We start from the raw sequence: 19,347 nt of genomic DNA on the forward strand, positions 1-19,347 counted from the left end.
GAAATGCAAAACTGACCAAATAAATAAATAAATAAATAAAACCTAAATAACCGCGCGTGCACGTGCTTTCTTTTCCCTTTCTCTTTTCCCTTTCTCCTTTCCCTTTTTCCCCTTTTTTTTTTCTTTTTTTCTTTTTTCCTTTTTTCTTTTTTTTTTTTTTTTGGTTTTTTTTTTTGTTTGTTTGTTTTTTTGGTTTTTTTTTTTGTTAATTAAAGGAAACCTTCCTTTTCTCCTGCCCGCTCCCGCGCACCCACCCACCCCTGTGCCTCCCTCCCTCCCTCCCTCCCTCCGCGGGGCGGGAGCATCCCGGCTGCGCTCCCCGCGTCGCTCCGCGGGCGCTGCCGGGGGCGGGCGCGGGGCGCGCACGTGTGGGCGGTGTCGCTCGGGGCCGGGGAGCCGTGTGGCCACCCCCCGGCGCTGTCCCCGAGCCCGCGGCGTGCATGGCCCTGCGCGGGCGGCGATGGCTGCGCGCTGATGGCCCAGCCCGCCGCGCTCGCCATGGCTGCCAGAGAGGAGCTGTACAGCAAAGTCATCCCCCGGCGGAACCGCCAGCACCGCGCCGGGACCATCAAACATGGCTCGTCGCTGGAGATCCTGCTCTCCATGGGCTTCCCCAAAGCACGGGCGTAAGTCTCTGCCCCGCAGGGATTTTCCCCCTCCTTTCTTTTCGCTCTACGGAGGATAGAGAGAGAAACGGCGGGCGCCGCTCGGCTCCGCTGCTCCGGACCGGAGCGGGGCCGGACGCGGGGAGGGAGCGTCGGGGAGCCGGGATCCAGCCCGGGAAGCGGCGGGGATGCGCTGCCGGAGCGGGGGGAAGCTCTGCCGGAGCGGGGGGATGCACTTCTGGAACGGGGGGGATGAGCTCACGGAGAGGGAGGATGCTGTGCCGGAGCGGGGGGATGCGCTCCTGGAGAGGGAGGATGTTCTGCCGGAGAGAAGGATGCGCTGCCGGAGAAGGGGGATGCACTCCCGGAGCGGGGGGGTGCTCTGCCGGAGCGGCCCGGACAGCGGGGGATGCTCTCCCGGCAGCGGGCAGTGCTTCCCCGGCTGCGAGGGGACACGCTCCTGCCTTCTCGGAGCAGCCAGGGCAGCAGGGAATGCTCTGCCGGCTCCCAGAGCCGGGGGGATGCGCTGCCGGGGCAGCGGAGCGATGCTCTCCGGGGCTGCGGGGGATATACGGCCCGAGGATGCCTTCTCGGAACGGCCCGGACAGCTGGAATGCTCATCTGGCAGCGGGGGATGCGCTCCCGGATGCTGCAGGACCCGCGGGATGCTCGGGTCTCATCCTTCGGTGGCCACCGCGGCCAGGCAGGAGCCCCGGGCACACCCGGTCCCGTCCCCGCAGCCCGCCCGAATCGCCGGGAAGTTGGAGATCGCCAGGGAGGCAGTTTTTGCAACCCAAGCTGAAATTGCTGTAGCTCGGACAGCCGGGAGATTTTCTTTAATCCGTGTACAAATCACCCTAAAAGCAACGGAACAACAGAAGTAGATTTCCATACGTAGCCCGAAGTGGTTCGGTTTTTCCTTGTCCAGTTTATGCCCTGGTGTAATCTCCCTGCCTGTGCTTACGCTTTAAATTAATCAGGCAGCAAACTAATGACAACTTAGTGATGGAACAGTGACTCCTGAAGTGCGACTGCTCGCTCGCTTTAGGATGCAAATGAAACCGGGGGGGATCGGGATGGTTCCGTGATCTGCTCAAGTTTTCTGGTTGTTGTTGATACCAATCAGAACTCCGGGGTTTTGCAGCCTATCTTGTCACAGGGGGCTTTTTTATGAATATAGAGACAGGCACATGCAGTTTAAGGACATATGTTCCTTGTGGATTCATGGGATTGCATGGATCCACCAGCACATGCAGGAAATCTTATTTTTGTTTTCCACGGTGCTGCTTTGCACTCCTTGTGGCTGTCAGTTGTCTCCTGAGATCAGCACACAGCTTTTAGGTACAGCGAATGCAAATGAAGAGCAGAGCAGAGCGGTGACTTCATGCTCTGCTCGGTTGGAGGAAAAGATGTGCATCTTTCAGTGGAGCTGGAATAAAAAACCAGCTTAATCCTATGAATGAAAGTGGTTCTTACCTGCACAACAGTGCCATCAAGGCTGCCAGGCAGCCCTGCTCTTACCTGATGCAGGAACTGTGTCTATGGGTCACATTCCTGCCCAGGAAAGCACTGACAGTTGTTAAAATGCACTCAGAGCTTCACCGTGCAGAGCAGAGGAGGTTAAACATAGGGAGCAAGCCAGAAAAAGGGTAAAATATCCCTAAGTGCAAAAAGTAGTTATTGGAAATCCAGCCAGGCAGATGTGTTGATACTGAGTTCAAGATAAGCCTGTGTGACAGCTCAGCTCTCTGCTGGGAGAGGGACCCCTCATCCCATCTGGAGGAGCAGTGAGTGCCCCTGTTCCAGCCGGCTGGAAATGCTACCAATAATTGATCATTAAAATCCAGCCAGGAAGCAAAACAGAAATAAACCCAATAAAATCCAAGCAGTGCCACCAAGGGTAGGATGTGGAATGGAACACGGGTTTGGGAGCTTGAGAGAAAGGAGTGCATGGCAAAAGGACATTCCCTAAAGGTCCAGAAAATGCTTTTTAACTCAGAGCTTATTTCTCTGTAAGTGGGAAAGAGAATACGAAGATGCCGGGGAGGTAAAAACATCATCTCCCTACCAGAGATGGTGTGGAGAAGTAGCCTCAAAGCCCTTGTGAGTTTTCCCCCAAAACTCTCCCACCTCTGTTTACTGCCCCAAAGCCGCAGCTGCAGCAGGAGACGGAATTCGGTGAAATGGGATTTCAGTTCTGTGCACACGAACACGAGCCAGGCTGGTACTTAAAAGTGGTGACCATCTGCTTGGGTGGCTTATGCAAAACAAACCTCCAAGTTGTCAGACAAGTCTGTCAGGCATGTCACAAAACACCATCGCTGCTGGCAGCAGCGGCCTCCTGGCTTTTTGGGAGAGCCAGGGGGAACTGTTTGGGGCAGGGGACAGAGAGGAGCAGGTTGGGCAGGGTCACAGACACAGGGGTGAGCTGGAATCAGAATTTTCAGGTGTGGTATTGAACCAGGAGTGAGATCCTGGGGAGAACTTACATTGCCTGACTTCTAGCTTTACCCTGTGTATGTTAAAATAATCAAAGGTAAAAGGTCAAATGCGATTTCCAAGTGTTTCTGAATGGTTAATGCAGACTAGGTGAGTTGAGGGGAGGAAATGGGCTGAGCCAGGCTGGAACCAAGAGAGGATGTCAGGTAGGGAGTGCAAAACTGCCGTGGATCGTATGTTATTAAATGAGCCTTTACTTGTCCATCCTGCAGGTGATTTATGGGGGACTGGGGACAAAGGGCCCACCAAAGAACATGTCCTTCTTTTCTGGACTAAGTTCTGAACCAAAGTGCTTTCTGAACTGAGCTACCTTGAGCCCGGGTACTGAAATCAGTGGGGCTGCGCTGACGTCCCCCAGCCCAGACCGAGACCTTGAGGGTTTTCCCTGTTCCCCCCTCTGAAGAATTTTTTGGCACAGGGCTGTCTGTTTTCCTTCTTCCCAGCACCAGCTCCAGTTCAGGGCTCCTCTAAATCACAGGGTGATGTTCAAAGCACCTTTGGGAGCTTTTGCCTGAGCATGGCACCTGCTCCGACCACTGCCATGTGTCATCCCCTTGAAGCAGCCCCACGAGCTGCTGTTCTGCCTTGCTGGGTTTTGCCAGCACACAGCCATTATTATTTTGTTTTGCAATTAGCCCGTTGGATTACGCACTGTCTGGTCCCACAGGCTGTCCCTATCCCAAGGAGTCTCTGGTTTAAGCAAGGAAGGAAGGCAAAGGTGATGTTACAATTCCTATTTTGCAATTTGGGCACCAAGAAAAACACTTCACCCTTGTTCACACAAAGGCCAAACCAGACCCCCAGTGCTTCAATGCCCCAAGAGGATTCCTCCAGAAAGAGTTTTCATACAAATATTATTTCCCAGTTGCCCCAAAATATTATTTATCATCTTGTTAGGAATTTCCCATCAGTGGTTGGCACCTAATTCTCATCCAGTCTGCTTGCCAGCACCTCTCCCTGTTGTGTTTAATCCCTGTATATCCCTGAGAGTAGAGAGAAGAAAAAGCACAAAGTAATTTACAGGGGTTCACTTACAACTCTTATGCATGTAGAAGCAATTAAAAAAAATCCATAATGTGTCTATAAAAGGCTAAGATTAAAAAAAAAATTAGTGATGGATTGCAGTTTCAGTCAGGATGGAACATGACCTTTGACCAAACTTAAATTATTGAAATTTATTTATCCTGCATGGTGCAGAAATCAATGCAGCTCCAGAATCTGCAAGTTTTAAAAGTTTCATGTCAGCCTTTAAACTCCTCCAGAACATCCGCAAAACCAGAAAGTTCAAATTATACCATGAGGAAAAAGAACTAATCCTGCTTTCTGTGTTTTAATTCTGCGTTCACATTTGTGCATGAATATGTAAATGTATAAAATTTCAAATGTTTCAGTTGCTGCATACAACTCTGAATTCAAGCCACAGCTCTGAGCTGCTGTTTCAGAAGAGATCCAGGCCTAAGAAAATGAAGATAATTCCCTGGTCCTGCCATTACTCAGGCTGGGTAAATCACTGCCCGTAACCAGACCACTTAAATTAGAGATATTGTGCTTTTTCTGTCACTGTGCTGTCTCTGATAAGCAGGAGAGACGACACAGGTGGTAAAGCTTTCCAAAACTAAATGGATGTTCCTTCCCCTCATCTGGGCCTGGAAAAGGGTTTAACTCTGTGTTCCTGGCCTGAAGAGGAGTTAATTCCCCTGGACCTGAATAAAACCAGTCTGACTCAGATTTGCCTTCTCAGAAACGATGAGAATTTAGAAGTATTCAGGGTTTCATTATCGTCAAAGAAATGAAGCTCAGATCAAGTTTACAAACAGTAAAGGCTTCTCTGGCCTTTTGAAAGGGTTTTTAGCCTGCTAAGACATGTTTTGCTTAGTAACAGACTTAGCAACATCGCAGGATTTCAGCACAGCAAGGCTGGGAGTCTCTCCTTCCTCTAGGGCTGGAGCTGGATTTGGGGAATTACTGCATGGAAGCAAAGTGCTGCTCGTAATCTTTGGATTTCAAAGTGGTTTCCCTTCCTGCACGGCCTTGCCTTCAGGGTGTTTGTTTTCTGCAAATATTCCTGGCTGAAATTCATCCTATTACAAAGACCCAGCCCAAAATCAGACCCAAGCTCCACTTGAGCCCAAGCATTTGAGGGGTTTTCCTGATTCACAGTGACTCCTGCAGGGCCAGGGTGTGGAGGGAAACCCCATACGGAGGGAAGAAACCGATGGACAGAAATGTTGGTGGAAGCAGCAGCTTGGGAGGCTCCTTTGGAAGTGATTTCCAAGTTTAGCAGCACTGGAAGAAATCTTGAACTCTTGAATAGAAAATGCAGGTGTTGTAGGCACAAGAGCTAAGGGAAAAGCTTCCCCCAATGCTCTGTCTGTGCTGATCGCTCAAGACAGCGAGTCTGGGGCTTGGATAGAGCCGTGGATTGTGTGGCAGAGAAACCATCTAAGACAATTCTTCCATTTCCAGTGCTGCCCAAGGACATTTGTGAGCAGGAGCTTCCTGGGAAGAGTCTGTGACCTGTTTCCAAATGGTGGCAGGGGCAGAAGTGGCTGGAGGTGCTCCTGTGGGAGGTCACTTGCAAAAGCCGCTGGTTCCCTGCACTCAGCTCTGCCCACGCTGGGGTTTAGGGGATGAGGTTGGAACAGTCTGAGCAATGAACTGCTCTGGTTTGTGTATTGCAATTCCTGGGTCAGCTCTGAGGCCTCGGAACAGTTCTCTCCATCTGTGCTGGAGGGGATCCAACAGGTCTGCGGTGGGACAGGGACAGTGAGATGAGGCAGCAGCTGCCAGGAAGGTGCTCTGGAGAAAGCCTTCAGAAACATCCATTTGGGACTCAGCCCCGTGGCTGCTCTGCACGTGGATTTTTAATGTTTTTCCATTGCCTTTACTGCAGATTTCTGCTGGGGGACTGAGATGATTCCTGCAGGATTCAGGTTGTTCTGTGCCGGCGGCTCCAGTGTGTTTGGGGTGGGGGGATCTCCATGTTCGTTACTTTAAAGACCCAAAGTGATAAAGCACAGAGGGCTCTTTATTTCCACTGTATATTCTGAAAACTGAGGCACAGAGAAGCTTAGATACCAGATCTGTAGTTAGGCTGATATTTGCGCCTAAATCTGTGGAGTTTCAGTCCATTCATGACAAGATTTAGATCTGGTCTAAGTACAACAGCTATTTCCATGGCAGGTTACAGCATTTTCAGGGGGAGGGAGATCTCTTATCAGAGGCAAAGGAGTCGTGATAAGATCACACTGTAAAATGATAATGGCAGCAGCAGTGCTGGTGTTACCTCAGTGATTCAGGATGCTGGACAGAGAACTGCCATTAATCAAATCTTCTGGCTGGCAGATGTGGAACAATCAGATATTCAGGGCTGATATCCACGAAGAAAATGCTTCTGCCACAAACATCGAGGAAAGAGTTTAAGGACAGAGCACCCCTGCACAAAGATTGCTCAGCCAAGGTCAGCGAGTCCCTGTGGGACTTGCTGGCCCAGAGAACAAGCTCGTGTGTGTGTTCAGGGAGGAAAACAAACAGCAAACCCCTTTCTAGTGCCTGCACACCCCACACTTCACCGGGATCTCGTATTTGAGTGTTTAAGCAGCATCACCACGTGCAGGGAGGTCCCGGGTCAGCCAGCAGCCAGCATTCCCTGGATTGCTGAGATGTGGTTTTCAAGGCTATCTGACTTTGGCAAACGCTGACAGAGATGTCAGAGAGTTTCCTGGTCCCTGAGTGCTTGGTTTGTTTTGGTATTAAAATTACATGGTGACAAGAAAGCATTTCCTTGGGCTTCCGTCCCTCTGATGATTTTCTTGTCTTGGAGCCAAGGTCCTGAACTTGATCCTACCCTGTGCTCTAGGAAGGAGAGGAGCTCAGAAAGTGCAACCCAGACCTCATATGTCACTGAAGGAGCTGAAAAATTGCTCTCTGCCTTCTGTGTCAAAGCCCCAAGCAGTTAAAAACCTGATCCTTAGGATGCAATTCCCTTTCAAGCTTCCTATCAGCTTCCAGGGATACAGATATCGGTGTTATCTCTTCTGTCCCTTCTTCTTTCTCTTCACACCTATCTCCAGACCTGACACCACTGTCAGGAGCCAGTTTAAATTTACTGATGAGATTCTCAAGACAAAGAGTCGCTGGAGGAGCTCAGGATTTCGGATACCCAGCATGTTTGAATGGAGCCTTGTTGGCATTAAATGCTGATTCTCCTTCCCCCTTGGTGGCGGTGGCAGCGTGTTGGGCTGTTTCCTGTAGGATTCTGCTTCTTGTGAAGCCCTCTGGAAGTTCATCCCTGGATTTTTGCTGCCACTTTGCTATGCAGCAGCCTGTGCTCAGAGGATGCTGCAAGCCCTCGAGACTGGCAGAAGTCAGGGGGGAATTCCATTCTTTGAAAGATGATGAGAAAAAAAATTCTAAAAAAAACCCCTAAAAATGTGGTGCTTTTAAATATCGAGTGCTAACCCTGCTGCCTCCTGAGGACACTTTGGTGGTTTTAAGTCACTTTTGAAAGAGAATTTGGACTCCCAAATCCTGCTCACAGTTGAAAACACTGCCCTGGGTTTTAACTAAGAGCTCATCGTGGATTCACAGCATGTGCTGTGCAATTGCACGAAGAATAGAGACATCCGTGTGTGTGTCTGTGCTGCACCAGTCTAATTATCCTCAACAAGCAGAGTCATCAAAGGAGCTGGAGTTCAGCAGCTGACAGCGTTTTGGATTCCAGCACTGGGACTCTCTGCAGCCTTTGTGCTCCACAATGGGCTGCACTGCCACGCTGGGTCTTGCTCACCCCCTCTATAAGCACCCAAAGAGGAGAGTCCTGGGTGTTTTTCTGTCCCCACCTCGCTCTGAGCTGCCTGGCTGTGCACAGAGGCTGAGTCTGGACAGCAGCAAAGTGGAGGGGAAAAAAAACCCAGTGAGAAATTGAAGGAATTGCTGAAGTCACCGTGACAAAGCAGCTGCCAGCCTGCATGAGCAGTGTTTGAGACAGCCTGGACCTCTTGTCCGTGTTCATAAGGTGCTGACCCTTCAAATCCACTCTCCTAAAATTTCTCCTAAAGTTTAGCAGGTCCCAGCAGCCAAAAGTGCTGCTTGAGGTACTCCTGAACACCCACAACTCGTACAGAGCTAAGAGACACCAGCCTCACACACCTGGGGAACAGGAGGGCTCCTCCATTCCCTGGGAAGCCTCAGAATTCCCATTTCTCACAGAGATTCCCAAAAGAACGCAGTTGCACGTGCAGGTGTGACAATATCCTTCAGGTATGCTCAGGACCTGAATAAAATTTAAACAGTAAACCAGTAATTATAAACTGAGCCTGGAATGAGGGAGAGGAGGTGTGTTTGATGTCTCTGCTTTCCCCAGATACCAAATCTGTGCCCTTGAGGCTGAATTCTGGCATTGCCAGCACCTCGCAGGCCAGTCCCTGTCAGCAGGAGAACCCCCTGGGAATGCTGCTGGGAAGGATGTGGCTGAGCAAACCTTGGGATCTCTTCCCTCTGTGCTGGACCCAAAGACTGGGAACTCTGAGAGACACCCACAGCCTGGCATGGAAAAGGGTTTTAACGGTGCTGCACTCACACCCGTCACCCCCTGCCGTTATCAAACGCAAGGCAAGTGCCACTTTTCACCCTTTCATGAAGTGGTGCTCCGCTCTTCATGACTGTGCACAATTAATCATCTGGGGCTGCTGACTGTGACATAATTTGCCAGTGTAGAGCTGGGGGTGTTTCAGGGAGGTTTTCTCATCTCCTGATTTGTAAAAATGACTATTTTCTTTCCCCTCTGCTTAATGAAACCCAGCACGTTCTTTCACGACTCATCCCATTAATGGCCTAATTCATCCAAGCCCCTGAGCACGTGCTGGAACGGCTGAGACCGAGATGTCCCAAACATTTCCACCCAAGCAGGCATTAGATGGCACTGGGAAGACCTGAAATGGATGAGGTGGTGCTGTTTTTCTTCTAAGCTGTTCCCCATTTTACCGAGAGCGATTTGCAGTTTCGTGATGCAAATTTCAGGCCCTGAGTTGGTGCTGAGATGAAACCCCTGGGATCATTTTTCCCCTCCATGGCCCCAGGGAGCAGAAACCTGATTTTTATGTACCACAGCCCTGGAGGAAAGGTAAACATCCTTCCTGCTCCAGGAGCTGACACTAAATAGAGCCAGAAAGAGCCTCTAGAGGGGAGGATGGGGAGAGGCCACAGAGGAAGGAGCCAGGCCCTGATCCCAGCGTTGCCTCCAAAATCCCTTTTTCCTGGTGGTTACCCATAGTTACAGCAAGTTGGATTGATGGGTAAATCCACAGCTGCTTGAGAACGGCTCTGTGAGGAGCAGCCACTCCCAGATAAGTGCCATTCCCATTTTACAGACAGGAAAATGTAGCCTGAGACAATACATCGAGGCTCTGGTGCCAGAGAGGGCACCTTAATTAACATTTGCCATCCACTCGAGACAAAGGGCTCTCCAGAGCTGCAGGCTCTAAGTGGTGTCAATGATGTCCTGCTCCCTCGTTGTACAGTTATATTGGATTTTTGCCTCACAATCAATATTTCCTCTGGAGAGGAGCTGCCAAGCACCAGTAAGTGTCAAATCACAATGTATTAGCCAGGGATGAGCCAGTTCTCCCAGGCTCCGTTCAAAGAAATCTCCAGCTAACCCAGATTTGGAGCTGGTTCATATTCACACCAGTCCATGGGCAACAGAAGCAAGCCTGGGAGTCAATGGAGTTTACAGCTGCACCTTACAGGTGACATTTCTGTTCCCTTTACAGTCTCTGCATGGCTGTATCATAAATGCATTCATGCTCTGAGGGGCAAAGCCTTCCAGCAGTGTAAATCAGCCCAGCACCATTTCCTTTGTCAGAGCAGTAATAACACACACCAGCTGAGCATCTTCCCCAGAAATAACCCAACTTTCACTGCTAGCAGAGTTTCCTTTAGAGAAATGGGTATTTTATACCGTTCAGGGAATGCAAAAAAGCCTGGGCATAAATAAGAGTCAGTACCAAAGCCTCTGGGAAGGAAAACAGAAACCTCAGGTGTTTCACAGCACATTGATGCGTTGGGGCCGTGGAGTGTTTTATAAATAGTGACTCCAGCTCCCTGCCTGGAGCTGGGGCACATGAAACTGCCTTTCCAGGCAGCTGGATCCATGGGAACCCTGATTATTTGGGTCTCAGAGACGTCAGCAGAGGATGAGTCAGGGAGGGCCCACAGAGCCCCACAGCGTGTGGTGATGCTGCTGCCCTCCAGGATCACAGCAAGTACAGGAGAGTCCATCCTCTGTCCTGTTCAGCCACCAGTTAATCTCTGTCATGAAATCTGTGTGGGGTGAGCTGCACAATTAGAACCCCTCACACCAACCCAAAACCAGCTCTGTGAGGGGGGATTTTTAAGTGTTGCTTAGCTTTGGTAACAACAGTGCAATTTGCAGGGGGGAAATCACCTGCTCCCCCTGGTAGGTCCTGTTTTCTCCCTGAGGTAAAATTTTCTACTTGCATGGGAAGGTCAGGCTTTCTGAGGATTCTTCATTTCATCATCCAGCTTCCCAGAGAAGCCCATCAGATGCTATCACAGAGAGGATTTAACTCCCTACAAACACCCTGACTTTGGGGATCCATGTATCTTTTCCATCTTCCTCCGCTTCCTGTCCCAAAGCTGCTTATCCTCACTGAGATCAAAGGACTTCCAGCCCTCGGGAATTCCAGGGGGAAGGATGATGTGCTGGAAGTGCAGAGTGTGCCTGGGATTCAGCTGGACTCACATATTCCTACCAACATTTGCCAGCTTTTATCAGCACAGCCTGTAACTCCTCTGGAAGTGCATCCCACGTGGGGGAACTTGTTCATCACCCTGTGATCTCGGCCCTGGCTGTGTCCTGCCAGGCTTCTGCTGTGAGTCAGCCTGACCGAGGGCACAGGGCCTGCTGAGATCCTTTTCATCTTCTCCTGGGCAGCTCCAGGGACCAGCTGCTGGTTCCAGTGCTCATTCTTGGTGTTCAGCGAGGCCCATCTGCTGCAAGGGGAACTTTCAAAGCGTAGGGCCAGGGCTGCCCGGAGAAAATGTGACAACAGGAGGGGGAAAATGAAGAATCTTTCACAGAAATGTGTCATCCCCAAAGAGCCCGAGGCCAGGTTGGCAGGGCTAGGTTTCGAAGTAAATTCTGGGATCCCAAAGTAGGGGAACAGGATTGCCGTGTCTTAATATTTCCTCCCTCTGTTGAGCCCCCACCAATCTCCATGACAAATGGGGATAAAATTCTCCCATAATTGCTGCCACTGCTGCTTTCCAGCCAGAGGACCAGGAGCTTGCTGAGGTGTCATGGGATTTCCCTGGATGACAGCTCAGGAATTTTACGTATTTGCTGTCAGCAGCTTGTTTTAGGGGAGAAGGATGGCAGAGATGGCACCTCAGCCCCTCCTCACAGCCACGGGGGCTGTGCAGGCATGGGGAGGGATGAGAGCAGCGAGTGCCAGAGCACCCAACCCAAACCCAGCACCCAAAACCCTCTCGTACCTCTGTGGGAGTGAGGAGGACACTCACAGGGGCTGTTTTATCCTTTCTGACAGCGAAAAGTCAGTAGAAAACCTTGTCAGATCTTACAGGAAGCTGGAATGAGCAACACAACTGAGCCACCAGTGCAGAAAAAGCATCTTCCTTGGTTCCTTGAGCCACAGCCAGCTCCAAGTGCAGGGTGCTGCCTTCTTTTGGCTTCAGGACTGCAGTAACACCCTGTCTCACAGGTGTTCTGGAGTTTAAATTCAGTAAAGATGCCAGCTGTGATAGTGATGGGCCACAGGAGTTGTGTTAGGACCACAAAAAGGGCAGGATTCCCCCTTGGATCACCAAAAGTTTAAAAAAAAAATCCCCTAAAACTCTAACTTAGCAGCACACAGGAGGAAGTTGTGTTCCTGGGGTTTGGGTTTATTCTCTGAAAGGAACTAAATTATGAAACCTGAGGGCCTGGCTGTGTCTGGAAGCCAAGGCCTTTCTGGAAGTCCAGAATGGATGAGCTGAAGTCAGCAGCCACTCTGGGAGATCTTGGCGAAGGGATGCTCAGTGTCTCTGCAAATTAAGCGCCTCGAAAGGAGCATGAAAGCATTTTAAGGTTTTTGCCTGAGGACACAAAGAGAGTCTCTGGCAGCGCTGGGTTTGGAGCTGGGTGATTTGGGTTTGCCATCAGGCCATAAATAACCCCAAAAGGTGCTCTGAGGTGGCAATTAGCTGCTGTCCCAGGCATCCACCTCAACCTTGCACCCGCTGGATATTATTTCAGTTTTGCTGCAGCGCATCCCCAAATCTTGCAGGACCTTTGATGTGACTTTCATTTCAGTAATAGACGTGAAATTTTGTGGTTTCTTAGGCTGGGTGTAAGCGATGGTGAGGAAGGAATCCTTTTTCCATGCTTTATCTTCCCCTTGCCTGCAGCACATCAGTTTTGAGTGTCAGGAGCACGCAGGCAGTTTATTTGTGGAATATCTCTCTAATCACTGAAGTAGCTGAAGCAGTTGAACAATTTAGATGAGCTTACCAAAACGGGATTGAATGTTGTGATTAGATAATTGTCCCTTTGCTTCAAGGTATGAGTCAAAGCAGAGACAAGGTTTTGGTTGCAATGAAAATTCCTCAAAACTGTGGCTTTTGTGGTGGTGGTGGTGGTGGTGGTAAAACAAGCAGAGAATATCAGCAGCATCCCAGGCAGGTTTGGGAGGTGCTGAGGGGTGTTTAAGGGATAAACATCCCCGTGGTTTTTGAAGTTTAGGGCAAAGCTGGGCAGAGGGAACGGCACCCTTTGAACAGCGCACTCTCAGCAGCCACACAGGTCCCCACATGTGGGTCCCACCTCGGGGGAGGAGCCCCAGATGGATTTTGGTGCCAACCTGGCAAGAAATTCAAATGTGCTGCTCAAGTTCAAACGCATGAGCAGCCCCGTTGGTTTTAACTGGGATTACTCAGCTCGGCCTCGAAACAATTTTGGTTTTAAATCCAGTGCAGGGTGGAGCTTTGCTGAGAGCCCTTTGCTGCTGGTGTTACCGTGAGCTAGCTGCCATCCCACATTAGAACTGCTCGATTTGGTTATCAGGATTAGCGGCTCTAATTTCATTTCCTCTTGGGTGTTTGTCAGGGAGGGTTTTTCTCTGATGTGTTGGCGCATCCTGTTTGGTCTGAAATGTGCCATTCCGTCCTCTGGCTCTGCTCACTGCTGTGCCCACTGCCCATGGCCCTCACCTCCTTGTGGAGGAACAGGGTTTTGAGCACAGGCATTGCCCTGGAAGATCTGTGACTGTTCTGCCACCCACAGCAGGGTGAGGCAGGCAGAGAAATCTCCCGGCAGTGTTTTTGCCATCAGCAGGGTGCTAAGTGTTATCTGCATCGCCCCTTCGCAGCGAGGGGAGCTGCAAGGACAGAAGGATTGAGCTTCTGTTTTCAAAACTGGCTGTCAATTTTTCGGGTTTCAACATGGCAAAGCAGGCATGTGTGAGCGCTCCCAGCTGCATCCCGCCCTCCTCGGAAACCCTTCCACAACTGAGATGGAGGCATCCAAAATCTGCACCTGCTCGTGGCAAACTGAGCCTGTCCTTCGTCCAAAGGCAAATTAACAGTCCAGTTTGAGCACACAACCTGGCATAATCTAGCAATTCTGACATAATCTAGGAATTCTGTAGTTGTTTTCAGTGGTGTGTGGGGATAGATTTTACGAAGTATTCAGGCATCTAGACAACAATTCCAGCCCCTCCTGTTCGGTCTCAGTGATTCTCTCAGCAATGTCTTGGCTGCTCCCCCAGCCAAGTTCTGCACTCTGCTGCGTGCCAGATTCGGCTGCATATCTGCACTGGCTCCTCTTGTACCTGTGGTGTTACGTTGCATTCATGCATCTTATAATTCAGGGGAAAAAAAAAGAGGTTTATATTCTACCTCATTCAGGTTAACCTTTCCCTTTCAATGCTGCTGCTTAAGATCTTGTAACCACACGGAGGAGGCAGAGGGATCTGACATCTAACACAAGAGCTTTCTTTCAAGATGTAGATTGCATTATAGGAAATGAGAGGCAATAATCGAAGGAAGTTCTTCATTCTTGTTATCAGCTCTCCCCGTCTCGTTTCTCACAGCAGAGCACTTCTGTATCTGCAGCACAGCCCCTCTCAATTCTCTTCATTAAAGATGGAGCCTCATCACTGCACCCTCTGCGCAGCCACAACCACCTTCCCCAAGCCAGCATGGATTTTTTTTTTTTGCCTTTACCTTTAAACAACTGATTTTCAAACCCAGCCGAAGATGCAGCTCCTCTCCCGCAAAAATCAATCGCTATCAGAGCTTCCCTTTGTCCGGCCTCACTCAGAGCACGCTGCCTTGAAGAGGAATCATTCTTGGATTCATCAGCCTTTGGAAGCATTGATTTTCCTGCCTGCCTTGTGTGCTGCTGATATCCAAGTCAGCTCTGGAAATGTGATAAGCCTGGCCAGGAGATTGGCAGGGCTCAGCTGGTCAGAGGGCCAGGCTGGGAGGGGAATGTGTAAATGCTCGCAATAACTGGTGACAGTGAATCTCCTGTGCTGGTGGCTGAATGGAACCTGTTGGGGCATGCAGAGAAGGACTTTTAGGTTCTGATTTAAGAGAGCCCTAAACATATATTTACATGCCGTTGACCTCAGGGGATGGCACGGACTGAGGTAAAGGAATATTTTGTTCCTGCCTCCCTGAGCAAGCTGAGCACAGCCTGCTTGAGAGCAGAGTCATTTCCCCGCTCTGCACGTGTTCAAAATGGTTCCACACAGCAAATGCCCAACAAACCCAGCCCTCAGAGGGTGCTGTGCTTTAGTGGCACCGGTTAAAGTTTCCAGGGAGCACTGAATTAACTTTGGGTTTGACTTTCAGGAGATTCCTGAATCCCTGTGAGCACCCAGTCCCCGTGCCAGGGGACACCTTTGCAGAGGTTTGGGGAAACAAGAAGAGCAGATGTGGAGGTGGCCATGGCCACTGTGACCTCCCACCCAGCTGCAGAGCACGTCCCTCCCCACAGAGGTCGTTCAGCATCACTGGGAACACGTGGCCACCTTTCCTCCCCATCATGTTAACGCTTCCCAGCCGTGCTCCTCAGCTTTGCCGGGGTTATTGCACAAATTTTTTCCCTTCTCAGGGTCTCTGCTTTTGCAGAACCTCGAATTCCCCTGATGTGATGTCTGGGAGCACTGAACACATCCCAGAAACACAGTCCCTGGCTTGCTCTCCATCCCTTCCCTCTCCCAGGAGCGTCGGACGGGGCACAGCATGAAACTGTTTCTGCTCGGGGCAGGAAGCAGAGGTCAGAAATGTGGAGCTGTAAATCTGCCAGCAGTGGCTATTTCTGGCGTCAGCTCTGCTTACAGCACTGCTCTGGTGACAGCACTGCTCTGGTGCCAGGTGATTTTGCTGCTGGCCCACCTTAGGTGAAAAGAAATGTTGAAATACAGGATTGTTGTGTCTTCCTCTCCCCCGCTCCTTGTGACGCACTCAAAGGAGAGGAACAGTAATTCTCCCTCTCCTGAAGTGTGCAAGTTTTAGAATTGCTCTGACTTTTTGCAAGTTGTGTTCTTCTGGTTTCTTGGATCACTTCTGACTTTCCTGTGTCTCCACGATCTTTACAAGCCATAAGAGAGTGTCTAGAAGATAGTGGAGGTCCCTTCTTCCACCCAAGCACTGGTGTTTGGGTTCTCTCCCTGCTCTGCCTCCTGCCAGTCCCAGGGAAGCTGTCAGGACCCAGCACAGGGGCAGTTTGTCTCCTGTGCACTTCTGAACCTGAGGAGGGAAAGGAAATGGCTTCTTTCATCTCTGCAGCATTTCTGCAACTCCCCAGCTCCCCCAAAAACATCCTGAGGCAGTTAAAAATTTATCCAAACACAACAGATGTGTAAAGCTGAAAATCCCTGAGCTTCCTTAGGGCTGGTAGCTGTAAAAATACACAGAAAATACCTATTTTCTATCTATATCCAGGCATTTGCACACATTTATGTACAATGTTCCTACAATGGGTATTTGAAGTTTAGCAGCCATTTGTGGCCAGTGTGTGGCTTGCTTTCTTCTTTATTCCCCCCCCCCCTACAATACAAACCATCAGAATTAGAAGCACAAACCATGAGAGCTTGTTGGTTTGGAAGAGAACCTGAAGACTGATGACAAACATCACGTAATAAGACTGAAAATTGCATCTTAATCACCCAGTGAATGGTTGTGGAGGGTCTGCAGGGTGAAATGATTCAGCCACAAGGAAATTGTGTGCAAGGGCTGCCACTGGAAACACAAAACTGTCCTACAACGTATTCGTAGGTCTTGCTGACCACGCTCATAGGAGCTTGGTGAATAAAGTCTCACCTTTGCAGAGTTATTAACATTTCCGTTAGCCAATCCTAATTTTAATTTCCTTTTCTTACTGCGTTTATACTTCAACCACAACAACGTGTGCCAGTAAGTCCCACCACTCCGTGCATCATCTTAAAAGTTCTCAAGTGTGTTTGCTTCTGTTTTTAAACACAAGAACTCTGAAGTTCAGATCTCAGGTTGTCTGAAGAACCATCTGCATCAACTCCAGAGGATGCCCAAGGCTCCTGAGCTTTTATTTTAGGTGGCTTAAACACATCTAGAAGCATCCAAACCTGAGTTTAGCTGGTTCAGCAGAGAGGACTTGAGTTTTACTGGCAAAATAAAGTCAAACTTCTGCTTTCCCTCTCTCCCCAAAGATATCCAAGCCTTCTGTTCCTCAAACATTTGTGTGGGTGCTGCTTGTGTATTTTTATTGAGAGACCTGGGAGAAAGCATTGACATGCCCTTAGCTCTTTTAAATGCATTTGGAAGAGTTCAGTTATTAATCTTAGTAGAAGTTTTTACAGTTGGGTCAGGCAGATTTAAATCCTGGCCTGCAGGAGGTACTAACAGAGCCATGGTTCATCTGGGCTGGGCATCTGCTTGCTGTGAGCCCATCAGGTACCAGGCTGAGGGCAGGAGTGTGACACAGATTTCAAAGACAATATTGCAAAGACACATAAAATCAATGGGAGCAGAGCTCTGACTCATAATTAAATCATAGCAAGTACAGCTTGGAATCTAGAGCTCAATCTTACTGATTTTTGAAGGAAAGGAGAGATCTGAGGACACAAGTTACTGCAAACAAGAGGTTGGTGGGTACTATTGAGCTTAATTCCCTTTTAATGGGAAGCCAAAAAGCATTTAGCAGAAGTGGGAAATCCCCCTTCTGCTTTTTAGATAAAAAAATTATCTTAATATTTCAGTGTGAGAGCCTTATCTGCCCGGTATTCCCCTGTTCTCCTGGCTGCCAGGGTGGCTGTGTCACACCTCACTTCTAAATCCTCTGAACCCAGCCTTGGTGGAACAGCCCAGAAATTATTCAGCAAAAGCAGGAGTGAGCCATCATCAGGCAGAGCAGTCATGTGGCTCTGCTCTGAGCCAGCCCTGGGATGAGCAGAGCTGTAAACCAGTTTACAGAGTCATGGTGCAGAGTGATCCAAGCAAATCCCAGCACCTAATTCCTTGGATTCTTAGCTGAGCTAATTCTTGGGTGGGTGATAGCAGTTAATTGGAGGTGGAGGGGAAGCCATACAGGAATATTGGGAGGAAATTCTGCCCCGTTCTCCAGAAGAAAGGAGCCCCAGGAGAGCTGACATCTGCACCAGCAAGGAGCTGGGAGGAGCTCAGGATCAGCCCTGCAGGAAAGGGAGCCTAGAGCTGAACCAGAGCCAAGCTGTGAAGTCGCTGGGATCCCTGCCACCCGATTTCCTCCGACCTGGAAGGGAAGGTCACAGCCTTCCAGAGGTGACTGAGAGGGATAAACAGCTGGGCTGTCACTTGGTGGCAGATCAAGGTGTTGCTGCATCTGCTACGTGGGTGGGAAAACTCCTTCCATCCGGTTGGTGCCTCTTTTGTTTGTTCATTCTTCCTGACACCTGATAACAGAGCTTGTTCCAAGAGCTTGTCCAGGTGAGCACAGCTCATGCTGTGACCACCAGGGACTTCGGCCGGCTGCCTTCTACCCCTCTTCCTTCAGAACAGATCCATTGCAAGAGGATTTTCCCTGACCACGGCTTGCAAGAAAATTATGAGAGGCCAAAAAGTTCAGGGACAACAGCACGAATGTGGAGATGAGGACTTTACCCAGATGGGTTTGGGCAGAAGCACTTTGATGGTGAAGATCTGCACATGGAGGATGAATGAACCTTTATTCTGCAACCAAATGCACACCAGATGCTGGGATGAAAACCAAAATTTCTCCCTGCAGGCCTGGGAGGGCAGAATCACATCTGGCCACGGGCCACCTCACGGCTCAGCAGCGTTTGGAGGCTGCTCTGGGGGTTCTGCTGTGAGCAGGTGCAGCGGTCGGAGGTGACAGAAGGTTCAGCTGCTGACGGGATGGAAAAAGAGTCACACAAACAGGTCTCGATTTTCAGTTCTGGAGCAAAGCCGAGAGTCATGTGAGTGACCAAACATTGGGCAGTCCTATACCCGCTGGCTCCCCCCACCCAACCCCCAGTCTCACATCCCGCACACGCCTTACCTGGGCTTCGGGGTGTCTCTGACTCTCAATATTTGCCATGGAAAGTCCCTCTGGGTGTTGTTAACAACAATCCACTGACAAAAGAGTGTTTGATGCAAAAACTTCGGGGCATTTCACAGCAGTGCACGACAGGGGTGTCAGGGGGACACCCTGGGGGTGCAGAGTGGGGTGTCCTGGGTGAAAGCTGCTCTCCAAATCCTCATCCTCCTGTCCCTACGAGTGCTGCAAGCTCCTGGATCAAGCTTGACTTTCAATTCTACGCAGCAGCTGGAGCCATTCTGGATTTACCTCCTTGGTGGCCTGTCAACCAGCTGGACCCTCCCAGACACAGCCAAGCTTATGGAAAAGGGGAAAATCCAAAATGATGGTTCTGATGCAGAAGCCACACTGCTTTGGGAGTGGAAAACTTACCAAAACAAGGTCTGAGACCTACACAACACATCTGCCCCTCTCCCTCCAGGAGATCCCAAAGACTGTTTATCCCATCCTCTGTCCCATGGGCTGTTTATTCCCTCCTCTGTTTAAGCTGTGAGCATTTCAGGGCAGGGACTGTGCCTTATCCTCTGAACAAACAGCAGCTCCGGGCCTGAAGGAGGTCAGGGCATCTCCCACCCCTCGTATTTCAGCATTCCTGGGCAGCGTGGCTGTGAACAGCACACGGGGTTCAGCTCTCAAACTGACAGAAGACATGAGAAAATG

General features: G+C 50.0%; 1 protein-coding gene across 2 annotated transcripts in view; it reads left to right on the top strand.

The window, feature by feature from the left end:
- The first annotated feature begins 371 nt into the window (after positions 1 to 371).
- UBASH3B (ubiquitin associated and SH3 domain containing B) overlaps positions 372 to 19,347 on the top strand; it is a 57,836-nt gene continuing 38,860 nt past the window's right edge. Inside the window, exon 1 of one of the 2 annotated variants that reach the window (XM_039564864.1) lies at positions 372 to 626. In XM_039564864.1, coding sequence (XP_039420798.1) covers positions 475 to 626 — 152 coding nt within the window. In that variant the 5' untranslated portion in view covers positions 372 to 474. The remainder of the gene's footprint in view (positions 627 to 19,347) is intronic. The other variant, XM_039564865.1, reaches the window with a different exon arrangement.

The sequence above is a fragment of the Corvus cornix genome, chromosome 24, assembly GCF_000738735.6.
Source record: "Corvus cornix cornix isolate S_Up_H32 chromosome 24, ASM73873v5, whole genome shotgun sequence".
Classification (NCBI taxonomy): Eukaryota; Metazoa; Chordata; class Aves; order Passeriformes; family Corvidae; genus Corvus; species Corvus cornix.